At 44.2% G+C, this 25224-nt stretch overlaps 1 protein-coding gene across 1 annotated transcript in view; it reads left to right on the forward strand.

Moving 5' to 3' along the window:
- Positions 1-19372: 19372 nt before the first annotated feature.
- Positions 19373-25224, forward strand: part of LOC311231345 (serine/threonine-protein kinase DCLK2-like) — a gene marked incomplete at its 5' end in the record, with an annotated part of 196107 nt that continues 190255 nt past the window's right edge. Inside the window, 1 exon segment of the mRNA XM_084317901.1 lies at positions 19373-19781. Within this exon segment, the coding sequence (XP_084174027.1) occupies positions 19373-19781 (409 nt within the window).

Genomic DNA, 25224 nt, shown 5'->3' on the forward strand with positions numbered 1-25224 from the left:
ACCATCTGGGAGACGATAGGGGGCGCTTTTTTCACATCTGAGCGCCTGGGGTGGCTGATTTACCAACGGTAGACTCGCTTGATGCAATATGAATTTAGATCGCTAATAAAAAAATTTAAACAAATATTCTCGTGATGGGCATTCAACCCGCGGGGGGTAAACCCGAGATAACTCGGGTTGGGCAATCAAAGTGTTAATGGTTAAACTTAAATGTTACATATATGTCACATTGGGCGTTAATCATTAAACATATTCCTCATTGGAAAATAAATCAAGCTGACAATCTCTGTCTGTTTGTCTATTTATTTGCATTTCCTCAAACTATAACTTTCCTTGTTCTGTTTCCCATAACTTTCCCTTCGGTATAAAAAGAAAAACACAACATTTTGCTGAACACAACTGAACTTTTCCTTCGGTTTTACAACACAACATTTTGCTGAACACAACTGAATACAAATAAATAAGACTGCCTCATATTGGAGGTCTTCTCAAAAAAAAATTCAAAAAGGGTTTAGAAACAATGTTAGGTTTTAGCACCATGTTTAAACCCTAGGCCAAATGGAAAGATTTGAAACACTTTCTTTGGGTGGCACTACATGGTACTACAGGGTACTACATGGTGCTACATGGCACTACATGATACTACATGGTGCTACAGGATACTACATGGTACTACAGGGTACTACATGGTACTACAGGATACTACAGGGTACTACAGGGTAATACATGGTACTACATGGTACTACAGGGTAATATATAGTACTACATGATACTACATGGTACTACAGGGTAATACATGGTACTTGTAACTGAGGGGTACAATTCCCTGACTGTATTGATAAGTATGGTATCATTAAACCACTACCGCTTGATGTACTTTAACTTCTGGCCATACAGTACACGATATCTAAGTATGATGAACACTTTCCCACATATGAAATCAGGTCCACACAAATATAACAGTCGAAGGTTTAATATAGCAAAAGGTATATACAACATTCACTTAATTACATTTATGATTTGAATGCACTTGTAAGGCAAATGAGTATTCGTAGGCAAATCAACACTGAATGTCCAATCTCTGGTTACGCAGGAAGCAAGTATACAACCTGGTTCTTTAGGGAACTATAGCGATGGTACTTAAGGATTATAGCGGGATACTAAAGGGGTCCTGCTGGTTGTAAGTCAGTAGGGGGGGGGGGGGGGGGGTTTGGAGAGCCGTCAGCTGCATCCCATCTGGCCAACGATTCCTGGGGAGAATTCAGGTACAGAACACAGTGCCCGCAGGATCTTGATCCACAGATGAATACACTTGGGCCCTCTTGTAGACGGTAGCTGTAGGCTGTAGGTCCACAACGAAGGAGAAGCGAGGCGGCCTCGGTCTGGGTTGAGCGCCGTCTCACCTGGGCTCCTCTCGGGGGTAATTCCAACACTCACCGGCGTTGGCTGTTATCCGCTCCACAAATCAAAGCACCCAAAGCAAATAGATATTCCATGCCGTATAGGCTCAGCAGTCGTCCGGGTAGGTAATCCAATGTGCAGGTCCACTCGTCCTCGCCCAGAACTCCTCGGATGAAAGCACCACGCGTGGTCTGCCCAGCCTGGTTAAGACTCTAGATAACGCGAGGAAACGATGGGGGTGCTGCTCACTTTAGAACTCTAACCGAACGATGCACCATACATAATAGACTATTATTACTTAATAGAAATACGGTGCCAAACTATGACAATTCAGCTATGAATTTACACGAGGTCTCAATGCCTATTCTGGGGCCAAATAGGCCATACTGCACCACACGTGGGTCGTGGGTGAGGCTTCACGTCTGTTACTAGGTTGGAGGGTAAAGGACTAATGGACTAAAAGAAAGTTCTACTTTACTTGCGCCATATTTATATGCACGGTGAACAAATAGTACCATTCGTATTTCGGTAGCCGTATTCCTACGCGGAACCGGGGCTAGTTGGGACATGTTCGTCGGCACTATTGAACTTGACTCCAGGGGCTTGTCTGCTGGCGCCAGGTTCTTGTCCAATGAGAGAATGAACTATTATGGGCTGTAGTAGACTAAAGGGATATTCAGTGTATATGTACAAAGAATATACAAGGGATATCAAACGATATACAAATACTATTAAATATATATCCATAAATAAATATATATATTCGGTTTAATCTGATCCTTCACAACAGTACTACATGGTACTACATGGCACTACATGGTAATACATGGTACTACATGGTACTAGATGGTACTACAGGGTACTGCATGGTACTGCATGGTACTACAGGATACTACATGGTACTACAGGATACTACATGGTACTACAGGGTACTACATGGAACTACAGGGTACTACATGGTACTACATGGCAATACAGGGTACTACATGGTACTACAGGGTACTACATGATACTACATGGTACTATATGGTATCACATGGCACTACAGGGTACTACATGGCACTACAGGGTACTACATTGAAATATGACTATTTGTTTTAATATGCTTTGAACAATTGAACAATATAAAATACATTAACTAAATATCATTGAATCAGACAAATTAACTGAGCAGATCATAATAATTGTTCTTATTGTGACATAATGTCACATACAATTTTCATGAACATTTTAAGGTTATATGCCCGGTGTGACGTATGTGTCACAGCGATCTTTATCGATTGTTTTCTTTATCATTTTGTTCATGAAATTCACAACAGGTTATATATAATAAAGAACATGTTATGTAAGCATTATAATTCTTAAATGGGCAAATCTTACCTTTTAGCAACAAGAATCTAGCTTTTGAATGCTAGCTACTTCTGTCAGCTTAGTCACCACCATCAATCAGCATTGTGGAAAGGTGGTTATGGGAGCACAACATCACATGACCTGTCACATGACCCACCAGGATGTTCCACCGGTGTCCCTTTGGGACTTCATGAGGTAAAATCAAGGATAAAGCTTTATATGGACATTTCCAGAACATGTAAAGTACATGTGACACCTGTGTCACCGTGGGTGGGTTAAGAGGGGCGGGTTTTTATTGAAGCAGCGTGTAAACGTTTTCACTGAACGTGTTGTATATACCTCGGCGTAGAGCAGACCTGGGCATTGTACGGCCCGCGGGATGATTCTGACCGGCCCGCGAAAGATTACATGATAATAAAAAAAAATTAAAAATTATTTTTTTTAATTTATTTTTAATTTATTTTTTACTTTTTTCTTTTCATGTCAACGTTCACACGCACAATATACGCTTAGGAGACATGCTCAGAAGATGTTGGTTCTCTTTGGATCCACCTACATATGTGAACAGACATTCTCAGTCATGACGTTTACCAAGTCCAGGTACAGATCTTCTCTCACTGATGAACATCTGGCAGCTGTGCTTCGCATCTCCACCTCAGACATGCAACCTGACTTTGATGGACTTGTTAAAGCTCAACAGAGACTGGATTTCTCACACTGAATGAAAAAAAAAATAACTGAACACTAAAATGTGGAAATATAACAAGTGAAATGGGACACTTGATATTTTTTTTCTTTTTTTTTGCACAGTTCTGAAAACATTAAATGTTTAATATAGGCATGTAAAGTAAAAAAGGCTACAAAACTGGGACACTTTTCTTTACACAGTTCAGTGACATGTCTTGTTTATTTTAGCTATAAGATGATGTGATGTCTTTAGAAAGCTAAGAAAATCCTTGTTTCAATAGTATATGAAACTCAAAATGCCCTTTGTTATTAATGTTTCACATTTTGTTTAGCATTTTGGAAATAAATTCTATTTGAATAAATGATATTTTTGAAAGCTAACCTCACCTTTTAATTGCCAAATAATAACATACACTCTTACCAGGGGTCAAAACAATGCCATTTACTGCTTTTTATATAGAAATAAAATGTATATTATGCATAATTGAGTTTGGAATTTTGGCCCGGCCCCCCAACATATTTTCAGTTGCTCATTTGGCCCCCTGGGAAAAATAATTGCCCACCCCTGGCGTAGAGTATGAGTGTTACGGGGCAAATTCTTGCTTGTGAATAGGAGCCGCTAGTGCTTGTGTGGCCAAGTTTTAGATGAAACTTGGACCTAGGGCTCGTGGCTAAGCGTGCTGTGGTTTTTCCTAGGCGATGGCGCGCGCATATGCGATACGCTCGCGTGTGGGTTCGCTTGGGAAAAACAACACACGACTGGAAGCCACCCTCCTTTTTTCACCTCGTGTGTCTCTTCGCTTACGTGAGGTTGGGTGGGTGGGGGGATATAAACCGTTCTATGGATTTGGTGAAAGTTCTGACTAGGCGTGTGACGGGAAGGTAGCGCAAAACGAGCGCTCCCGTCAGCGTCGAGCAGGACGGGCGTGGGGCAACATTAGTTGCCCCTCTTCCCCGTTAAAGAAAAAGCTCTTTCTCCTGCCTTTTTCATCTTACCCCTCATTCTTTCCCCCCTCCCCGAAATACTACGTTAAATAAAAAGGTCTCTCTAAAAGGAGTGATGAGTTTTTGTTTGTGACGATTGTGTGTTTATTCACTCTATATTTTGGGGTAGCCCTCGTACGAAATAAGTTTTGACAACTTCACAGGCTTTCGCGTTTTCTTATTGGCCCGAGAGATATCTGTGAGTTGAGGTCTGCATGGCCGCTATGAAATTTTAAATGGGGGACTCTGATACAGTCAAGACTAACGTCTTTTCTGATCTGCATCCTCTTGACGGTTGTGTGTATTGGGCTGTGCTGTGCCCATTCTGCAATCTGTTAAATAAAAATGTCATTCATTTATTCACTCACGTCGAGGTCTCTCCGGGATGAACCTGGCGTCTTCCCCTCTCATATAAAGAGCGGAATTTGATGTTTTTCCCCCCCAGGCTCTGTATATAAAACCCTGTGTCAGTGTCCTTTTCGGGACCGGTTCCCTCCTGGTCGACCCAGACAGGGGGGAGAAACGTTGTGGGGGCTCTTTCTTGTTAGAATTCGCCCGCCACCGTTCTCAGGTGTTACGAGCCTACACGCTGTTCATATCAGCGCTTGGTCTTACGGGACCGGTATCAGCGCTGGCCCGGGCGTGTTTTTCAGGTGTTTATTTGAATCAGCCTTCGGGACCAGCGCCCCCTGGTATGGCCAACGACATAAAATTGCGTTTTTTATGCGGTCGGCCGGGGCGTTTTTTTTTTTTATCTCTATCGAGCGCCAGCTCACTAGGCTAGCTCGAGGACTTGCATGCATCTCCAGGGGGAGATGACGGGGTAGGTCAAACATCAGCGGGGGGTTTCATGCCCGTTAGGTGGGCCACCGGGAGCTGTGCGTTCGCGTGCAGACCGTCTTGGTGGCGCCCCCTGTGATGTTTTTTGATCGAAACGTGTACCTAACCCTGTCTCCTTTGGGGAGGTGCGGCAGCGTGTAAGGGCACGGGACTCATCCTGGTCACGCCAGACCGGATCAGTTTAACCCGTTGCCCGCCGGGTCACAGATACGTTCTGATTAACCCGAAGGGCCCTGAGATTTTCCGGGGGGAAATGCCAGGGCGGACCGAACACCACAGGGGCTGATGTCATGAATGTTGTGTGTCATAGGAATGCCACTACGAGTTGATGATGGGGGACCCCGATGTAGACAAGACAAACGTCTTCCTTTAAAGAGGATCTACATCCCCTTGACAGTTGTGTGCATTTTTTATGGGTTAAGGGAGCAACCCTTTTCTGTTGGGATGGTTGTCTCCCCGGTATGCCGGTAGCGGAGTCAACTCTCTGGTAGAGCCCGGGTTTGACCCCGGCTCCCAGAGAGTTTGCCCCTGCATGTTTATGACGTCTGCCAATTGTGTCAAACTCTTTCTCTGAAACCCGACGCTGCGGGATTAATAAATTGGCAGGGTCAGGGTTCATGGCGAGGTCGGTTTACTGGCGAGGTCAAGGTCCGGGACCTCGACCCCACGAGGTTGTGACCCCACGAGATGGTGACATTGTGCATGGCATGCCGAACAACCTCCCCTCCCCCCCGCTCGGTGGGTGGGCCGTTGGGGTACTGTTTTTATAGCAGCCCCTCTAGCTGCTCCTGTGTAGTTCACAGTCCTCCGGGCACAGGTCGAGCTTTGCTCTTGTTACCTGTCGGCCTTGGATCGACCTCCTCTTTTGGAGTGTTTGTCTTCCCGGTATGCCAGCTGACCCCACAGGATTATGGGGGAGCGTCCTCAGAGAACTTCGGAGCCTCCTCCCCAGGGAGTTTCAGAGCCTCCTCAGGAAGTTCTTCAGAGCACCCCCCCCTCCCCCCTCAGCGGAGCCTCCTCCTCGGAGAGAGAACCTCCTTACAGAGCCTCCTCCTCCGGGAGTTTTTCAGAGCCTCTTCCTGCGCTGGTGGTGTAGTGGGTGGTGTCACGAGTAAACGCCTGGAGAGGTCTCGATGCTGCAGCCTTGTTGACCTCACCAGGTCACTTTTGTAAAGGCGGGTCCTGGCCCCTGGCCTCAGCGGTAAGCCTGCCTTGAGTAGCCTGGGGCTGGGACCTCCTTCGCGCCCCGCTGCTACAGCTTCGCCCGCGGGGTCGAGGTTTGGAATCCCGACCCCCCGGGACGCCTCGCGGGCAGCGTCGGGTTTTAACCCCGACCCCGCGAGGTGTGCGAGCGGTAACGCAGGCTTATGTTTTCGCGTACGTTCCCTGGTGGAGTACGGTCACGCCCCTCGCTTATATGCATATGGGTGGAAGGGGGCGTGGCCGGACAAGTAAAGGTGCAAGTAGCGGAAATCTTTCAAGGTCACGCTAGGTGACAGGGACATCCCATAGGGAGCAGAACGCTCCCAAAAGACTCATGTAACTACTACAGTTATAGGATAACCTTCGTTCTGCACTGTAGCTTTGATGAATCACTTAATTAAACAGTTATTCAGCCTATGTTTGGATAAGGCTACTTTCTCCAATTTGGTGCACCAACATTGCCTGGATTCAACATTGTTTACTGTGGCCACAGATGTGATGAATATGGAATGAATTAATGAATGAATCATTGCATGTAAAGCACTTTTCTAGACTTTATGTAAATTGCTACCTTCATCACCAATGTATACCAATATACCAACCTAGGGCTATGTGTGCTCAACAGCTGCCATACAACTGGCATCAGACACACAGCACACATACAATGGCTGAAAGGTATCATTACAAATGATTTTTTACATTTTTACAGTCATGCCTCAAGAGGCATCGTGATGTCAGAAAATAAATAAAAGCACTACACCAACAGTGGATAAATAAATAAGAACTAAACCCAATCACGTGGCTATAGCTATAGTGGAATAGACTGTATTAATATTCCATATTTATACATTCTTAAAGATATGTGCATTGATTTTAGACGATCTAGCTCCTCAGAGTAGTGTCATTAATGGCCAGACAGTGGATTTGGTGACTACTTATAAATATCTCGGTTCCATTATTGACAATCATCTGAAATTTGATTTTAACACCGAAATGGTCTGTAAGAAAGGTCAGCAGCGCCTCTTCTGTCTAAGGAAGCTAGCCAAATTGCAGGTGGATAAGTCCTTGATGATCTTGTTCTATAGGGCCTTCATAGAGTCTGTTGTTTCCTTTGCTGCCATTAGTTGGTATGGAAACCTTGGCATTAAACAGAAGAATGCCCTTAACGGGATTGTGAGGGGGGGCTAGCAAGATTGTGGGGGTACAATTCAGCTGTCTGGGTCATATATATGACAAGCAGGTGCTCAGGAAGGCGTCATCGATTAGAGTGGACAGCTCTCACCCCCTAAATCCGGTGTATCAATTATTGCCTTCCGGCCAACGTTTGGAGACCCCTGCAGCTAAAAACAATAGATACAAATTCTCATTTGTACCTACCTCCATTCGTGCCATCAATGGAGGAGGCAGGAGAGGGCGGCTTTGAGGTGGGTGGGTGGGTGGGGGGATGGTTGTGGTTGCTTGTTTGACTGTTATGATCTGATCCTGCGACCATGTACTTTACATTCTTCTTGTTATGTATGTTTGCTGTGTTTTCTCCTGGCCACCTGCCTCAGCGCACACACACTCACACCCACACGCGTAATGTATAGCCTACGACGTGCGTAATGAATGAACAGTAGGCTTATATTATTCTAATGACTTGTTTTATTAGGAGATAATGCAGATACTGTAGGCACTGCCCTATAGTAGTAAGTCATACTATAGAACGTACAGTACACATCTTAGCGTGACATCTAAAGGCCGCCACAGAGTCGGGCGTACTGTGAGCAGACCAGACTCCACAGAGGTCATAATTTTGGCAACAAGAACGCGTTGATGAATCCGGGGGTAACTGTCGTAGGTTTTCTCTTACGAACTTCCAACGAGGTTATTTAAGAGGAAACTTACGACAATGTTGGTGAATGAGGTCCATTGTCACTGCCAGTTCCAGAGGACAAAGGGTCTCATTCATGTAGACGTGCCGAGAGGAAGTGGAGGAAGGACAGGTTGCATGTATCCCTCCAAATCCTACACAGCGCTCTGTCCATCTACCAAACGGCTGTCAAAACTGCAAAAACAGCTTACATTTCCAACTTAGTCATAGCAAATTCAAACAAACCCCAGGCCCTGTTTAAAGTCCTAAACTCCCTCACCAACCCCTGTGCCACCCCCTCTATTGTACCTTCATTAGCTCTATGCGAAGGCTTCCAACACTTCTTCATCAGCAAAGTCTCTGCCCTTAGATCTCTCTCCCCCTTGCCCCCCTTGTCCCCCTTACCCCCCCTCCTCCCCCCCCCCCCCCCACCCACTGCCTGCTGTTTTTGACCAGTTTGCCCCGGTCCCCCTCTCCTCCCTTTCCGATGCCATTAAACACCTGCGACCAACAAATTGCCCCTCACAACTACCATTTTTATCAGAAATCCTGGAGCGCATAGTCTACATACAGTTACAATCATTCCTTGAACACAACAACATCCATGACAAATTCCAATCTGGCTTTAAACCACGACACAGCACTGAAACGGCTCTCCTCCGTGTCTTAAATGACCTGATTACAGCTGCTGATGCAGGAAACTCATCCCTACTATTACTCCTTGACCTCTCAGCCGCCTTTGACACGGTAGACCACCACATCCTTATAGCTCGCCTCGAGCATTACGTAGGCCTTAGGGGCCCCGTCTTAGACTGGTTCCGGTCCTACCTGAGTAATAGGACCTTCTCTGTCCAACTCGGTGATCTCACTTCCTCTGTGGCCCCCCTCACCTGCGGGGTGCCCCAAGGCTCGATATTGGGTCCCACTCTCTTCCTCCTATACATACTCCCCCTAGGCCAGATCTTGGCAAAACACAATATCTCATTCCACTGCTTCGCCGATGACGTGCAGGTTTACCTCCCCTTAAAGCCCACCCAAGGGAAGACATTAATAGAACCACTGCTTGACTGCCTGGCAGAAATCAAGTGCTGGATGTCCGAAAACTCCCTGACATTGAACGAAGGGAAAACCGAGGTCATTGTTTTTAATAGTGCCCCCCCGCCCCCCCTCATTGACGCACTTGGTCCCCTGGGCCCAAACCTCTCCACCTCTGTCAGGAACCTCGGGGTCATCTTCGACAGTAATTTTAAATTCGATAGACAGGTCAGCGCCGTAGTGAAAAACAGCTTTTACCACCTTAGACTCCTGGCGAAGACAAAGGCATACCTCTCCCAAAGTAACCTAGAGACGGTGATACATGCCTTTGTCACCACCCGCCTCGACTACTGCAATGCTCTGTACACAGGCATTGACAAGTCCCTCCTCCGCCGCCTACAACTGGTGCAGAACGCAGCCGCGCGCCTCCTCACCAAAACAAGAAAATACGAACACATCAGCCCAGTTTTGGCCTCGCTCCACTGGCTGCCTATTAGCTTCAGGATCGATTTTAAATTAGCACTAAATGTTTTTAAATCATTAAATGGCACGGCTCCCTCCTATCTGTCCGAGCTCCTGCACCGCCACACCCCCCACCGATCCCTCAGATCAGCTGACCAGATGCTATTGGTGGTACCCAGAACCAGGCTCAAAACTAGGGGAGACAGAGCTTTCTCCACCGCAGCGCCTAGACTGTGGAACAGCCTCCCCCTCAGCGTACGGACTGCCCAGACCGTACAGGCTTTTAAATCACTCTTGAAAACCTACCTGTTCTCCTTGGCCTTCCCCCCTACTTAACCACCACTAGACCCCTGGCCCTTCTATCCTCTTTGTTTTACTGTGTCCTACCAGTTTTTATTACTTTCATTGCTTTATTATGTTTTTAATCCTATATCTTGCACCATATTGTTTGTTTTGTTGCTTTCATTGCTTTGCTATGTTTTTTTTATTTCTTTTAATCTTATACCTTGCCTCACACTAATTTGTTTTTATCAACTTGCTTGTGAAGCACTTTGGTGTCAGTTGCCGCTGCCTGGAAATGTGCTATACAAATAAAACTGACTTGACTTGACTTGATTCTCCAATATTTTCCAAAGAGTTCTCTTGGAAGACTTATCTTGGAACCGACTGAGACAGAATCAATGACAAGTTCACTCTGAGTCCTCAACACGCTGGTAATATGTCTTAAGTGTCTCAAACGATCACAGCTGTGATATCTGCGTTGGGGAATGGCACCATGTCTCAAACATGAACGCGCGTTCCCGTCTAGGTCATTTGCATACAAAACAACGCCTCCAGAGCTCCTTATAAGGCAACTAATGATGCAGCCATGTGAAAATGGACGCGGAAGCGTTTTGCGACCCATCAAAATTAGATTTGATTAATTGTATTGTCATCATATATAGTACAGCTCGGGCACTTGCCGCAGCGCGCGCGCACACACACACACACACGCGCACAGTTGGCCAGGTCTTGCTCGAAAAAGAGATCTTTGATCTCAAGTGACTACCTGTTAAAATAAAGGTAAAATAAAATAAATACAATTTAGTCGTTATGCCAATTCCCCCCCTCCCCTACCTGGTTGTTGTGCGCATGTTCCCCCTACTGGTCGGTACAAGGGAACCCTGAACTCTACCACATGCTTCCTCCGACACATGCAGAGACAGCCAGCGGCTCTCTTTTCACCTGGCAGCGAGGACTCTCATTGGTGAAGTGTAACGCATGGGAGGTCACGCTGCCTTCACCACTTCCTGCCTTTCGCTGAGCAGGCGCCCAGACCTGACCTGTAGGCGTCGCTGTCCACAACGCCAGATTCCTTCCCACCCATGACTTCCCTCCTGCTAACTCAGCCAAACGAGTTAGTATGATGATCGGCCCAAGCTGCAGGCAATGCTGACTCCGGGAGTCGAGACCGCAGCCTCTTGCATTGGTGACGAGCGCAATCTCCGCTACGCCACCCGACCGCCCTATAACTAGAATATATTAAGCCTATACTGTTCATTCATTAGACACGTAGGCCATACTGGCGCACACAAGACTTGTTATGGAATATTAATGCAGTCTATTTCCACACGATTAGCTTTAGTTATTATTTATTTATTTATCCACTGTCATTTCAGTGTTGGTGTATAGGCTATATAGTGTATTTCAATATACGTTTAATTGATTAATGATATCGAAGGAATGCAGGTTTATAGCTATATCAAACAAAGGTCTGTCCCATTGTATACCAATCAATGGGATATATTGCAGCATGTTGACCTGCATTCTTTCAAATGTATAATTAATCATTAAAACAGATATGTAACAAATAAGAAATACAAATTCCAAATGTTTGAATATCTGAGTAATTAAAGTAATTATACATTTGTCCAAAATAGCTGGTTCAGATATGGTTAATCCAGCTGCCCTGTGATCAGATGAATCCATATTATTTATTTTTCCAACATCAAATGCGTAATTTCTTATCGTACAAATATTGTCATATTTATTTTAATTATGATTAAGTAATTAATTCCAAGGAGGCCTGTAGCGTTGACATGAAGGAATCACTATGAGAACACAGTCTGTCAAGTTAATACAATTTTCAATTAGTCAATCAATCATAAATCTGCCCTCAGCCACGGTCAAATCCGATCTCAGGAAAATTTGGGGAATCGCGCTACCAGCCCTAATATGTCTTAAATGGGCAGAAATCTGCCTAAGAGGAAATTTTTGGTCGTAAATCCGTTCGGGAATGAGACCCAAAGTGTTCCCTACTGGACAACAACACCACGTTCCAACAGCAGCCTGGCCAGGGCTTGAACCGGCAACGTTCTGATCATGAGCCTGAAGCACATGTAGGCTATGTAGCCATGCTGCCAGAAATTTATTTTGAACATGTACAGCTGTGCACCACTGACCTCTGTTCAGCTCCTCCCTAGCCTCTCACACACTATTGACCTTTGACCTCAAAACCTCACCCTCTTCGATACTGACACATTAACATCACATTGTTTGGGTGCTGTGGCACCTGATGTCTGACTTTGAAATAACACATGCACACACTGCCTGCCAGCTGAGAAGGAAATAGATTTTTTTTTTTATCTCCAGATGCCTCTTATCTGCTTCCTGTCATGGAGGAGATCTTCGCCTCTTGAGTTATGATGATGTATAGTGTATATATACATTGCCACTGATATACAACCTTATTAAATCTATGACAAGTGAGATTTAATAAGCTCTAGACTGAAATCATCTTAGAGTGGCAGCATGTAATGATGAGAGTGTTGATATTTAATCATAATATTTAAAGGTAAACAAAAATATATTTTTGACGAGTGCATTGGCGATGCTTGTGATAGCATGCTGTACAATACCTAGTGAAGCTCACACATGGTTTTACCACTCTGTACAGTAACAAGTGAGGCTCACACATGGTTTTACCACTCTGTACAATAGCTAGTGGTGCTTCACACATAGCCTCCACATTACCTCCACCATCTATTACTTTGATTTCCAGACAAATGCCATGAGTGAATATTTCCTCTAAATCCCCCTTAAAGAAACACACCAACATTATGGGAAATGTGCTTACCGTCGTCTCCAGAGTCAGACAAGAAGATAGATACAAATTTCCTCTCTGTGTGTTCAGTAGAAAGCTATCCAACTGAAAGCTAGCCTATAGCTTAACACAAATGAATGGAAGCGGATACACCTCTCCTAAGGTTTTAAGCTAGGCTAGTGGTCCATATCCGCTTCCATTCATTTGTGCTAAGCTAGGCTAGCTTGCCTTGCAGCCGGATAGCTTCCTACAGAACACACAGAGAGGAAATTGGTATCTATCTTCTTGTCTGACTCTGTAGAAGACAGTGTGTTCCCTTCAATTCTGGACAGGATTTCCCAAGGAAACTCTTCCTGGTTTGTTTTCAGCTGAATGAATGCCTGGCTCACATTATTTTGGTCACATGAAGAGGAATGAGTGAAAATAATGCATCTAACACACAGCATCCTGACAGAAAGGAAGGAAACAAGGAAGGAAGGAAGGATGGACAAACAAACATAAATGTAATGTACTGTATTTCCTCCGTCTGGTTAGGTGTTAAAGGTTCCAAGTTCCAGTGCTGCCATCATTGTGTTATGCTATCCACTGAACTTGCTTGTTTAATACAAGTTGAATGAATGTTTTTTTTTAATGAAATAACAAAAAAATACTAAATCTGGACATATTCTCATTGAAAGAGACAACATGAGGGGCGCCCTCGTGGCGCATACCATAGGCCGACCCGGGTTAGATCCCAGCTCCCGTCGTTATTTGTCGCATGTCCTCCCCACCTCTCCTCCCGTTCGCCCTCTCCTCTGTCGGTCCTGCGTGACCAATAAAGCTGTAAAAATTCAAAAAAATAATTCAAAAAAATAAAATAAAGAGACAACATGGGCTTTCCCTTATAATAGTGTTAGTGGGTTGAAGTGATAGGGAAGGCCTTCAAGCTGCAAAAGGTCAACACTTTTTGTCCCGTGACCCCCCCACATCCAGGCATTGTCAGCTAGGAATTTGTCTATTTTTCTCCCCTTTCGTAAAAGAATGTCATGTGTCGATGTGTGTATTAGAACTCTGTGGAAGGAATTACCTGCACTAATGTAAACTGTCCTTATAGTCATTTTATTTAATGACCAATGTTATTGCAAACACAAATGCATCCGTTTGTGTGTTTGCTGCCCATGTAATAAAATTACTATTAGGGCATTTTCATCAAGACTGTGCACCCGGTAAGAGACTTAATCTGTCCTGGAAATGGAATCCTACTCTTCTTTCTGTTCCCAGCTAAATATTCTGTAAAATCATTATACACCGTATTACATCAGCAGCTGACAAAGTACTCTGTGATGAACAAGCCGGTTTTAGGAAAGGAAAGGGATGCGTCAACCAGATCTTCACTCTCAGGAATATCATTGAGCAGTGATATGATATGATATGATATGATACATTTATTTATATTGCGCCCCTAAACCAATAGTTACATCGGCCCGGGGCGCATCCCGGGAGAGAAAGAGAAAACAAACAAAAAAGACAGGAACAAAACGAAAAACAGAAAATACAGGCAGTCCAACCAATCAGATAGAGAACAGACAGACATAGTAGACCACACATACAACAATACAAAAAACTAGCTCATGGATTGTTTATGGCGAATAGGTGGGTTTTGAGCAAGGCCTAAATGTCCGTAGGGTGCTTGCAGTTTTCAGGTTGAGTGGGTGCAGGGTGCAGTGAATGGCAACGACGGCTCTACATAAACGTCATCGACTTCCAGAAGGCTTTTGACAGCATCCACCGTGATAGTCTCTGGAAGATCATGAGAAGCTATGGAATCCCCTCCCACATAGTTAATGTCATCAAACTGTTCTACACCGTCTTTTCTTGCACTGTGGGAACAAGCACCACCAGTTTTGAAGTAGGATCCAGAGTCCGCCATGGATATGTGATGTCAGCATTACTTTTCAACCTTACAATAGACTGGGTTATGAGGAGAACCACAGAAGACAAGGCAAGAGGGATTCGTTGGACCCTCTATTCCACCATTGAAGACCTTGACTTTGCGGATGACTTAGCCCTTCTGTCACATACACACACACATCTCCAGGAAAAGACAGACAGACTACAACACTATGGCCGTCAAGTTGGACTGATTATAAACAACAATAAAACCAAAGTCATGCCCATCAACACCAATACACCAACACATATTATAACAATAGAAGAACAGGAAAATTCAGATAATTTCACATACCTTGGAAGCATCATCCACCATGATGGGGGAGCAAGTAAGGACATCCAAAACCACATTGACAAAGCATACACAACCTTCATAAGACTTAAACAAATCTGGAAGTCAAGCCAATACAGCAACAAAACAAAACTCCGGATCTACCAAAGATGCATACTCTCAACACTACTATACGGTGCAGAATGCTGGAAAACCACAGAAAGCGACATCCATAAATTATCTACTTTCCACACCGCATGCCTGCGTAAAATCCTACGTATATTCTGGCCCAAGATCATTTCCAACAATAACCTCCTCAACATTACCCAACAAGATGACATGCACTGTATAATTAATAAACAAAGGTGGACCTGGATTGGCCACATACTCAGAATGGACACCAACGCAATCCCAAGAGTCGCATTACACTGGACCGCAGCAGGCAAAAGAAAGAAAGGGAGGCCTAAAACGACATGGCGTAGGACTATAGGGAAGGAGCTCCAGCAAAACCACCAGAGCTGGGGGACCATAGAGAAGATGGCCAAAGACAGATGCAAGTGGAGAAACTTTGTTGCTGCCCTATGCGCCAGCCGGCGTAATGGGGATAATGGAATGGGAAAATGGAATCCTACTCACCTGCTGGGTCCCTACTAGTCGCTCTTCATATGACCAAGACCAGTAAGCGAGGAAGAGAGAAATGTCCTTAGTCCTCCTTACAATATCAGCTCCACTTCTAATGCTGCTTCAAGAAAGGACAATGGTGCAATATGCAATGTAATCACTGTTGCCTTATTTGTGAGATTTGCTACCTTTAATGGTTAGTACCCCTTGGAAATTACCATGACAATATTTTGTCCTTACTAAAACAATAATTATTTAAAAAAAAGTATTTAGTTTGCCTGGATTTTTGACAAGCAATCCAGGCAAACTGGAAACCCAACCTTTTTGTAGACAGGCCTTGGAGAGGCCTCCACAAGGTGGGTAAAGTAGGCAAACTAGTGAGGTAATGACTGGGTAAAGTAGGCAAACTAGTGAGGTAATGACTGGGTAAAGTAGACAAACTGTAGCTAAGGGGCTACACAACCCTGACTGTATTGAGATATGTTAGATTAAACCACTACTAAAGAATATTAATAGCCAGACAGTACAGTTAGACAAAATGGCGGACACTCCATTGACTACGCGGGGACAGGGATACAAGTTGAACAAGCATCATGTTTAATGTTAATAGCAAACATACATATTATTTATTACGGTTCTCCTTTAATACTAGAATGTCAATGCAACAAAGTCAACAGTAACGAATGGTTCCTAGACTACGGATACTCGACCGGTGGAGCTCTGAAGGGAGTGAGACGAAACGAGGCGATACAGGGAAAAGCAAGATGGTGGCTGGAGACGATGGTTCTCTCTAGAGCTCCTGCTCCAGAGAAACTGTAGACTGGTCGGATAATCCAGTCGTCGCTGGGATAAGGGGTCTCGTACGGAACCGGTCGTTGTATTCCTAGCGCCCGATGGCAGGGTTAATAGCTATTAATCCAAAAGCCCGTTGGCATAGATGGTAGCTAGTTAGCTTCGTTTGTACGTGAAGCTAACCCGCAGACGGTCTCCAATGAGTAGTTATATCCAAACGTCGCTGGGTTTAACTATAAGTCTCTCCACGTTACTTCGCTTACACAAGTCACTATACTGTGCCAATGATGGCTCGACAATATTATAGTTGTATCTAAGTAGCCATTAGCTCTCTATAACGATACACCGCTATCGGTCTGTGTACAACTGCACCAGACGTCTTCACTCTCGCTCTGCTAGTTTTCCTGTTATGCTGCTGCTGCTGCTTGCACCGTCTACACAATATATTCTATCTGGTCCCTATTGGGCTCAGCCTGTTCACCTGTGCTGAATCAATGCGCCTGCTCTGGGCTTGTCTGAACATGTCTGAACATGTCTAGAAACCATGTCTAGGGGGCGCGTCTCTGGCGCCTAGTCGTTCAGAATGGGATCTACCATAAGCGAATGGAGAATATTGTTTAGGCAAACAGATGACGTAACAATATATATCTTATATATATAAACAATATATGTTATACAAAATAATAAACGCAGACTTTCAGTGTTAATCTGGACCTTCAGAACACAAACTAATTGAAGTAATGACTGGGTAAAGTAAGCAAACTAGTGAGGTAATGACTGGGTAAAGTAGACAAACTAATTGAAGTAATGACTGGGTAAAGTAAGCAAACTAGTGAGGTAATGACTGGGTAAAGTAAGAAAACTAGTGAGGTAATGACTGGGTAAAGTAAGCAAACTAATTGAAGTAATGACTGGGTAAAGTAGACAAACGTACCACTACGGCCAAAAATGCTCAACATTTGGCTGGTGGCTGGATTTAATTTCTCACTTTGCTTCCAGCCAAGCTGTAGTGACAGTGTGGAACCAAGTTCTGAGCCTGTCCCATGCTGTGCCAAGTGATGACGCAGGCAGGTGTGTCCAATAGGGCTGGTGGCAGGGAGTGGAACTGGCGTGGCTCTGACTAATCCACTGTCACTGTTTGTAGTGACCTTGGCAACCTCTCTAATGTCTATTCCCTAAGCGGCAGCCTACTGCCTGTACGTTAATGCCAAGCAAGCAGTGCAAAAATGCTTCCGCATTCGTCACCGCACGCTAGTGCGGTAAAGCGCCCTTCTTTTCAGACAAATGCTACCGTGCGTGCACCGGCGGCGGCGTGCTCGCTCAGGTGCGTGCGTGCGCCGGCGTGCTCGCGCGAGGTGCCCGCGCATGCGACACGAGCGGAGCTCAATATATATAAGTCACCGCCCCTTATTCAGTATCCAACAAATAGCTCAATTGGCTAGGACACATGCCTGTGGATCCTATGGCTTGTTTGCTGGCGAGTTCGAATCCCATCAAAAATATTTTTTAACGTGATTTTTTTTTAACGTGTATTCTTTCGCCGATTAAGGTTAGGCATTGTTTCGGAGTTGGTTAAGGTTAGAACGGTTAAGTTTAGGCGCTGTTAAGGAGCTGGTTAAGGTTAGAGTTTGTCAAAGAGAATGGCAATATAATTTCTATGGTTAAGGTTAAGGTTAGGCATTGTTTCGGAGTTGGTTAAGGTTAGAACGGTTAAGTTTAGGCGCTGTTAAGGAGCTGGTTAAGGTTAGAGTTTGTCAAAGAGAATGGCAATAGACAGCCTATTTCCGCGAAAATGAAAGGCGCATTACTGCATGCCACTACGGTAAATTTTTGCACTGCTTGCTTGGCATAAAGCTACACGCCACCCTACTACACACTGACATACTGCCGGCATGGGCCAAGTCACTTGGCATCTGTCTGTCTGTCACTCACTCACTCACTCACTCACTCACTCACTCACTCACTCACTCACTCACTCACTCACTCACTCACTCACTCATCCAACCAGCCAGCCAGCCTATATCAGTCTGTCTATTCAAGTATTGCTCTATTGTTTCTCATCAAAAGTACATGCATGTGTTGAACATAGTAGGCCAATATCCACGCCACGAAGGCCAATAATTGAACAGTTTGTCATCTTCAAAACAGAACCTACTTCAAGCTCCATGTCATTATTCAACTGTGTCATTGAAGTAGCAGATGGAGAATGCCCCATATAATGCATTTCCACACTTCACTAGAGTGTAAACACGTCATTGTTCAGGCCCCCCACACAATTTGAAGAACAATTGTTTAGCGTTAGGACCCTGCGGCGGATGAGACTCCCCTCCCTCCCTCCCAGTCCCGTTGATTTGACAGCTCTCTGGTGCTCGTGTTTCAGAGCAAGCGACCGGCTGGAGAAAGGATGTGAAAAGAAGGAGACTTGCGGCTTTTGCGGCACACATTCAATTTTGTTAGGTTCTTCGTGTGTTTTTTGTTTGTGTGTGTGTGTCTCTGTGTGTGGGGGGTTCCTGCATGTTGACTGCAATGTCTCTCACACAAAGCTGCCTATCACTTGCCATCTTTTCAACCGGATAATTCTGCTGTGCCGCTTGGAATATTATTGTACTGTACGCTACGCGGATTTATTGATCTCCCTCTCGCCTTGTGTTTTAATACGCGAGTGGCCAAAATACAATATTTCAAGTTGTGGCTGCAAGTGGGACATTTCAACATTGTAACCGTTCGGGAAGAAGAATCATACGTGTATCATCCCTCCTAGTCCCCGGTTACCAAGGCATTGTTTTACAGCAGGCTGAACGCAGGGTCTCGCCTATACGAAGGGTCTCCTTCCATTCGGGGAGTTCGCATCAAAGAGATAAACATGTCTCTAAGCAGAAGTATTGAATTTGAACATTTTGAGGAACGGGACAAGACGCACCGGTCATCATCGCGGGCCAACGGCTCCTCCTTGTCCCAGTCCGGCTCCAGAGGTAACGGTCTGGTACCCAGCCCGGCGCACAGCGCGCACTGCAGCTTCTACCGGACGCGCACACTGCAGTCTCTCACGTCGGAGAAGAGAGCCAAGAAAGTGCGCTTTTACCGAAATGGGGACAAATACTTCAAGGGTTTGGTTTACGCCGTGTCCAGCGACCGTTTTAGGTCATTGGACGCTTTGCTTATGGAACTCACCCGATCCCTGTCGGACAATGTGCACCTTCCTCAGGGAGTCCGGACTTTATACACACTGGACGGAGGCAAGAGGGTCACCAGCCTGGACGAGATGACGGAGGGTAAGGTCATTCATGTTAACCCCCGGCAGTCCCCTGTAAGCATACATCATGAGAGATAATCAATATGACCATATCGAATATGACTGACTCATATTGGATTTATAGGCAATTTCAGGTTGCAGAATGAAAGCTACTGTAATAAATAATGTATTCAATTTAGGAGTATGTTTTGCCCTATAGCTATAGGCTATAGCTACAATTTTTTTTTTCTTTCTTACATTTTTTTTTTTTTTTTTTTCAACTACCTCATGCTTATTGTTCACTTTGAGCATCCGATCGACACTTTTATACAACATGCATTACAGCACTGTGAACGTAGTGCCCAACCCCCCACCCAAACCATTTCAGACTTGTGGCCTAACTTTAAATGTAATTTCCACTTCTAACTATAGGAAGCATTAACAACACCTTTCACTGTTGTTTCACTATACTCAAAGTCTTAAGTTTTGAATATTGATCAGCTACCGAGTTCAGATCCATTACTTTCTCTGAACTGACGATTGATTGATTGATTGATTGATTGATTGATTGATTGAAAAGTTTATTAACAGATTGCAGAATGGGTACAGTACAGTACAGCTCAATACATACAATTGTTAAGGGGATGCAGACCAGAGAAAGACTTTCGTCTTGTTTACATCAGGGTCCCCCATTTTCAATTCATCATAACATGAAATACATGACATAAAGATAGACAGTACTGCTACATCTATACATTTATGACATATCAGATTTGCAAATACAGTACTGTTTGTGATACAAAAAGTGTCCAGAAAAAGAGTGTATATACATTTGACGTAGAAACTGTACATTGGAGGAGGTTGGGTGGGTGGGGGCTGTACATTGGAGGGGACGGGACGGACACTGTACTCTGTACATTGGAATACTGACAAAGCCATACTTGGTAATTTACTGTACAACTGGGTTAAGACATTTGTAGGGGCCAGTTTCGATACGCGTAGTGTATCTTGTAGACCAGGCCCATTGCAAGTTGCTTTACTCTGTCGTCTACTCTAAGCCATCCTAGGTTGTCAAAGTGGGGAGGGTGAGGTGGGTTCTAGGAGTCGGGTCAAGCAGTAGTCTGACTAGCTTGTTTTGAGATGTTTGTAATTTGTTTTTTAGTGCCTTTGAGGTGCTTTGGTACCATGAGGTGCAAGCATAGTCGTAGTACCCTTGAATGAGGACTGCCAGAGTCTTCAGGGTATTCTTGTTTACCAGAGAGGAGATCCGGTACAAGAATCGAGTTCGTTGGTTGACTTTTTTTATTACATTGGATGCCATTTTGTCACAGGAAAGATTAGCCTCTAGGATGGAACCTAGGTAGGTAATTTCAGCTTTCCTTGTAACAATATTGTCACCCACTGTAACCGAGAAGCCGTCGGTCTTGCTGAGTTTGTTATTTGAACCGAAGAGTATGGACTCTGTTTTGCCCATGTGTAATGATAGTTTGTTGTCGGCGAGCCATATGCAGATTTTGCCTAGTTCCGAGCTGAGGGCTTTTTCAACCTGTAACTTGTTCTTGTCAGAGACCAGCAGGGCTGAGTAGTCGTCCGCAAACAAGAACAAGTTGCAGTCACAAGCTGACAACATGTCATTTGCATAAATTAGGATAATTATAGATAACTATTTACTAATAACTTACTAATAATAATAATAATAATAATAATAATAATAATAATAATAATAATAATAATTAATAATAAATAATTAATAATTTACTAATAACTATAGATAATTATTTCATCATTAGGGTGATTGGACAAACATGAACCCAGGTATGTAATTTCATCTTTCCTTGTGACAATATTGTCACCCACTGTAACTGAGAAGCCGTCGGTCTTATTGAGTTTGTTATTTGAACCGAAGAAAATGGACTCTGTTTTACCCAGGTGTAATGATAGTTTGTTATCACCAAGCCAGGTGCAGATTCTGCCTAGTTCCGAGCTGAGGGTTTTTTCAACCTGTAACTTGTTCTTGCCAGAGACCAGCAGGGCTGAGTCGTCTGCGAATAGGAACAAGTTGCAGTCACAAGCTGACGACATGTCATTTGCATAAATTAGGAACAGTAGCGGTCCTAGTATGCTTCCTTGTGGAACACCACAGCTCACTGGGAGGGGGGGGGGGGTAGGGTACCGTTTACCTCCACCATCTGTTCTCTCCCCTCCAGGTAGGATTGCATCCAGGCTCACTGATAGACTATCAAAACCAATTGCTTTTAGCTTGTCAATCAGAAGGGAGTGAATTTGTAGATTACATTTTTTTCCGCAAGGTACTTTTTTCGACCTGTTCGTATACTATTTTTTCCATGACTTTCGAGATGGAGGTAAGAATAGAAACAGGGCGGTAGTTGCCTGGGTCTAATTTGCTGCCCTTTTTGTGCAGGGGGGTTACTCTTGCAATTTTGAAGTCTTTGGGTACGTGTCCCTGTTTTATGGAGAGGTTTATTATTTGTGTGATGACTAGGGCTGACCTTCAAAGCTTTTTTTGGCAATCGAAGCTTCGGGGCCGAGCTTCGATTTTAATTCGAAGCGTCAAAAAAAATAAAAAAAAATAAAGAAAAATATTTTTATTTATTTTTTTTTTATTTTTTTTTTTATCTTATGTTGTGGGACTTGTACAGCACTTTCATAAACTTTGTTGTTTTTAAATGTGCTCTATAAATAAAGTGGGTTGGATTAATTAATTAAGTAGCCCCTTTCGTGACTGAGCCAACAAGGTTTCACTCGGCTGTGTGATTTAATTCAAGGTGGATCGCTGTTGTCGTTTGAACAACTTCAGATTTCATGGGAACTACCAGTCCCCCAAATCAATAATGTTTAAGATGAATGAAGTAAGATTTTGATTATTTGAAATATGGCCTGTGTAGACTAAACTATGCACAGAATTATGTCAGTCTACAAGGTCCGGATTCTACATGGTCCGGCAATGTAGACCTTGTAGACTCCACTACAGACCAATTATCAGTGAATGTTCATGCATTTTTAAGAAGGGCAACTTCCACAAAAAAACAAAGAACTCACCAAAACATCTCAGTAGCACCTTATCTAAAATTTATTTCCTATTTTGTTTATTCATCCCAGTATCTTTCTTTCTTATGTGTGGAATTCTACAAGGCATGTAGGTGTATATGTATTTGAGGATGATATCCTTCAAACAGGCAATAGTGATGATATAATTTGGGCAGTGCTGAGCTGGGTTACTTTCCTCCAGTGTATTTGTCCCCCGGCCCCACCCAATGGCCCCATGCGCGTGCACGCACGCACACACACACACACACACACACACACACACACACACACACACACACACACACACACACACACACACACACACACACACACACACACACACATACATTTACATTTAGTCATTTAGCTGACGCTTTTATCCAAAGCGACTTACAAGTTCTGTACGACAAGACAGCAAGAAGGGTACAACTCTATCAGCTGAGTAACAATGTTTATCAAAGTGTTGCGTGTTACAGTGTAGGTTAGTTTATTAGGAAAAGTGCATGACAGTAAGGTTAGTCACGGTTAGATTTTTATTTTTTATTTTAATCATTTCAGATAATGGTTGAAGAAGTGAGTCTTTAGTCGACGGCGAAAGATTGGACGGGATTCGGCTGTCCTAACTGGGATGGGTAGTTCTCACACACACACGCACACGCACACACACACACACACAAATCGAAGTAAAAAAAAAAAATTGAAAAAAAAACGCTGAAAAAGAATTTATCTTTATCTTTTTTTTTTTTTTTTTTTTTTTGATTTTTTTTTTAATGTTCGAAGCTTGTGCCATCGAACGAAGCTTCGAAGTATTTAAGACAGCCCTAGTGATGACTGGGGTGATGGCGGCTGCTGAGTCTCTGAGGAATTTGGAGGGGATATTGTCATGGCCAGTGGCCTTGTTAGGTTGGAGGGCGCTCAGTTTTTTCAGTATCTCCTCAGCTGTTGTTACCATTTCTAGTTTGAAATCGTTTTTGCGGACCCCTAGGTTATTGTAGTACTAGGCTATGATGTGTTCTACCCCAAAATGGCCTGAGTGGGAGGGTAGTTTATTTACCAGTGTTGTGGCTATGTTTGTGAAGAAAATCTTTAAGTAATTGGCCACATCCAGCTTGTCTGTGATGAGCGTGTTGTCCGTCTTTATGTTTATGTTTGAAAATCTGGTTTTACGTTTTTTACTGCAGCCTACTGTAGTTGATTATTGAGTAATTTCCAAAGTTCACAGGGTTTATTTTTGTTTTCCTCAGTTTTGTCATTGATGAAATTCTTTTTTGCAGTTTTGATCATGGAGTTTACGTAATTTTTAGTCTGTTTCTTTGCAGTTTGAGTTCAGTCACGTGGACTTGGAGTTCACTGCTCAAGCTTTTGGTAAGCTTTGACTGACTTTTATGAAACTCAGAGCATTTTTTGTCTCTGGTTTTCATAGTGGTCAATATTTCGGAGTGCATCCACAGCTCAGCGCGATTTCTTACCCTGGTGGTTCTTAGGGGGGCCATGTCGTTTAGTACTGTTGAGAATTTGGTTTTGAAACCAAGCCATGTTTCTTCAACTAGTGTACCACTGAGCTCTTCTGACCAGTCCAGGCTCTCCAGTTCTAGGTTAAAGGCCTCGCTAGAGTAGGTTTTGAGGTCCCTAGATGTGACTGTTTTGTGACAGCCGGCCTTTTGTCTTAGCTTTTTGCGGGTACAGAATATCATATCATATAATGATCGCTTAACCCGCATGCTGTAACCCCTTTATTGGAGATCTTGGACTTGTCAGAGGTCAGAATGAGGTCAATGGTAGTCTGAGTTGATTCACATACACGTGTGGGTTGGGTGATTAGCTGGCTGAGGCCGTGACCTCTAGTCGGGTATAGGCCTGATATATCCAATACCAGAAAGAGACAAGATCAGGAAAGTAGACCTTCTTGACCAAGGCATGATGACCACGTCCTAGTGTACTGTATTTCTCCAGTGGTGTAATAGAGGGTATGGGCACATGGTATATACAGGCAGGAGCAAACCACCTCATCTCATGTACTACCCCCTCCACCTATACCCACTGACATATAGAAGAGGAGGCCACAGTCTACCTCCCTTCAGTAGTACACCCACCTCCTCCACTACCACCACCTCCTTATAGTACACCCACCTCCGCCACTACCACCACCTCCCTATAGTACACCCACCTCCGCCACTACCACCACCTCCCTATAGTACACTCACCTCCTCCACTACCACCACCTCCCTATAGTACACTCACCTCCTCCACTACCACCACCTCCCTATAGTACACCCACCTCCTCCACTACCACCACCTCCCTATTGTACACCCACCTCCTCCACTACCACCACCTCCCTATAGTACACCCACCTCCTCCACTACCACCACCTCCCTATTGTACACCCACCTCCTCCACTACCACCACCTCCTTATAGTACACCCACCTCCTCCAC

Source organism: Notolepis coatsorum (assembly GCF_963971535.1).
Source record: "Notolepis coatsorum genome assembly, chromosome: 7".
Lineage (NCBI taxonomy): Eukaryota > Metazoa > Chordata > Actinopteri > Aulopiformes > Paralepididae > Notolepis > Notolepis coatsorum.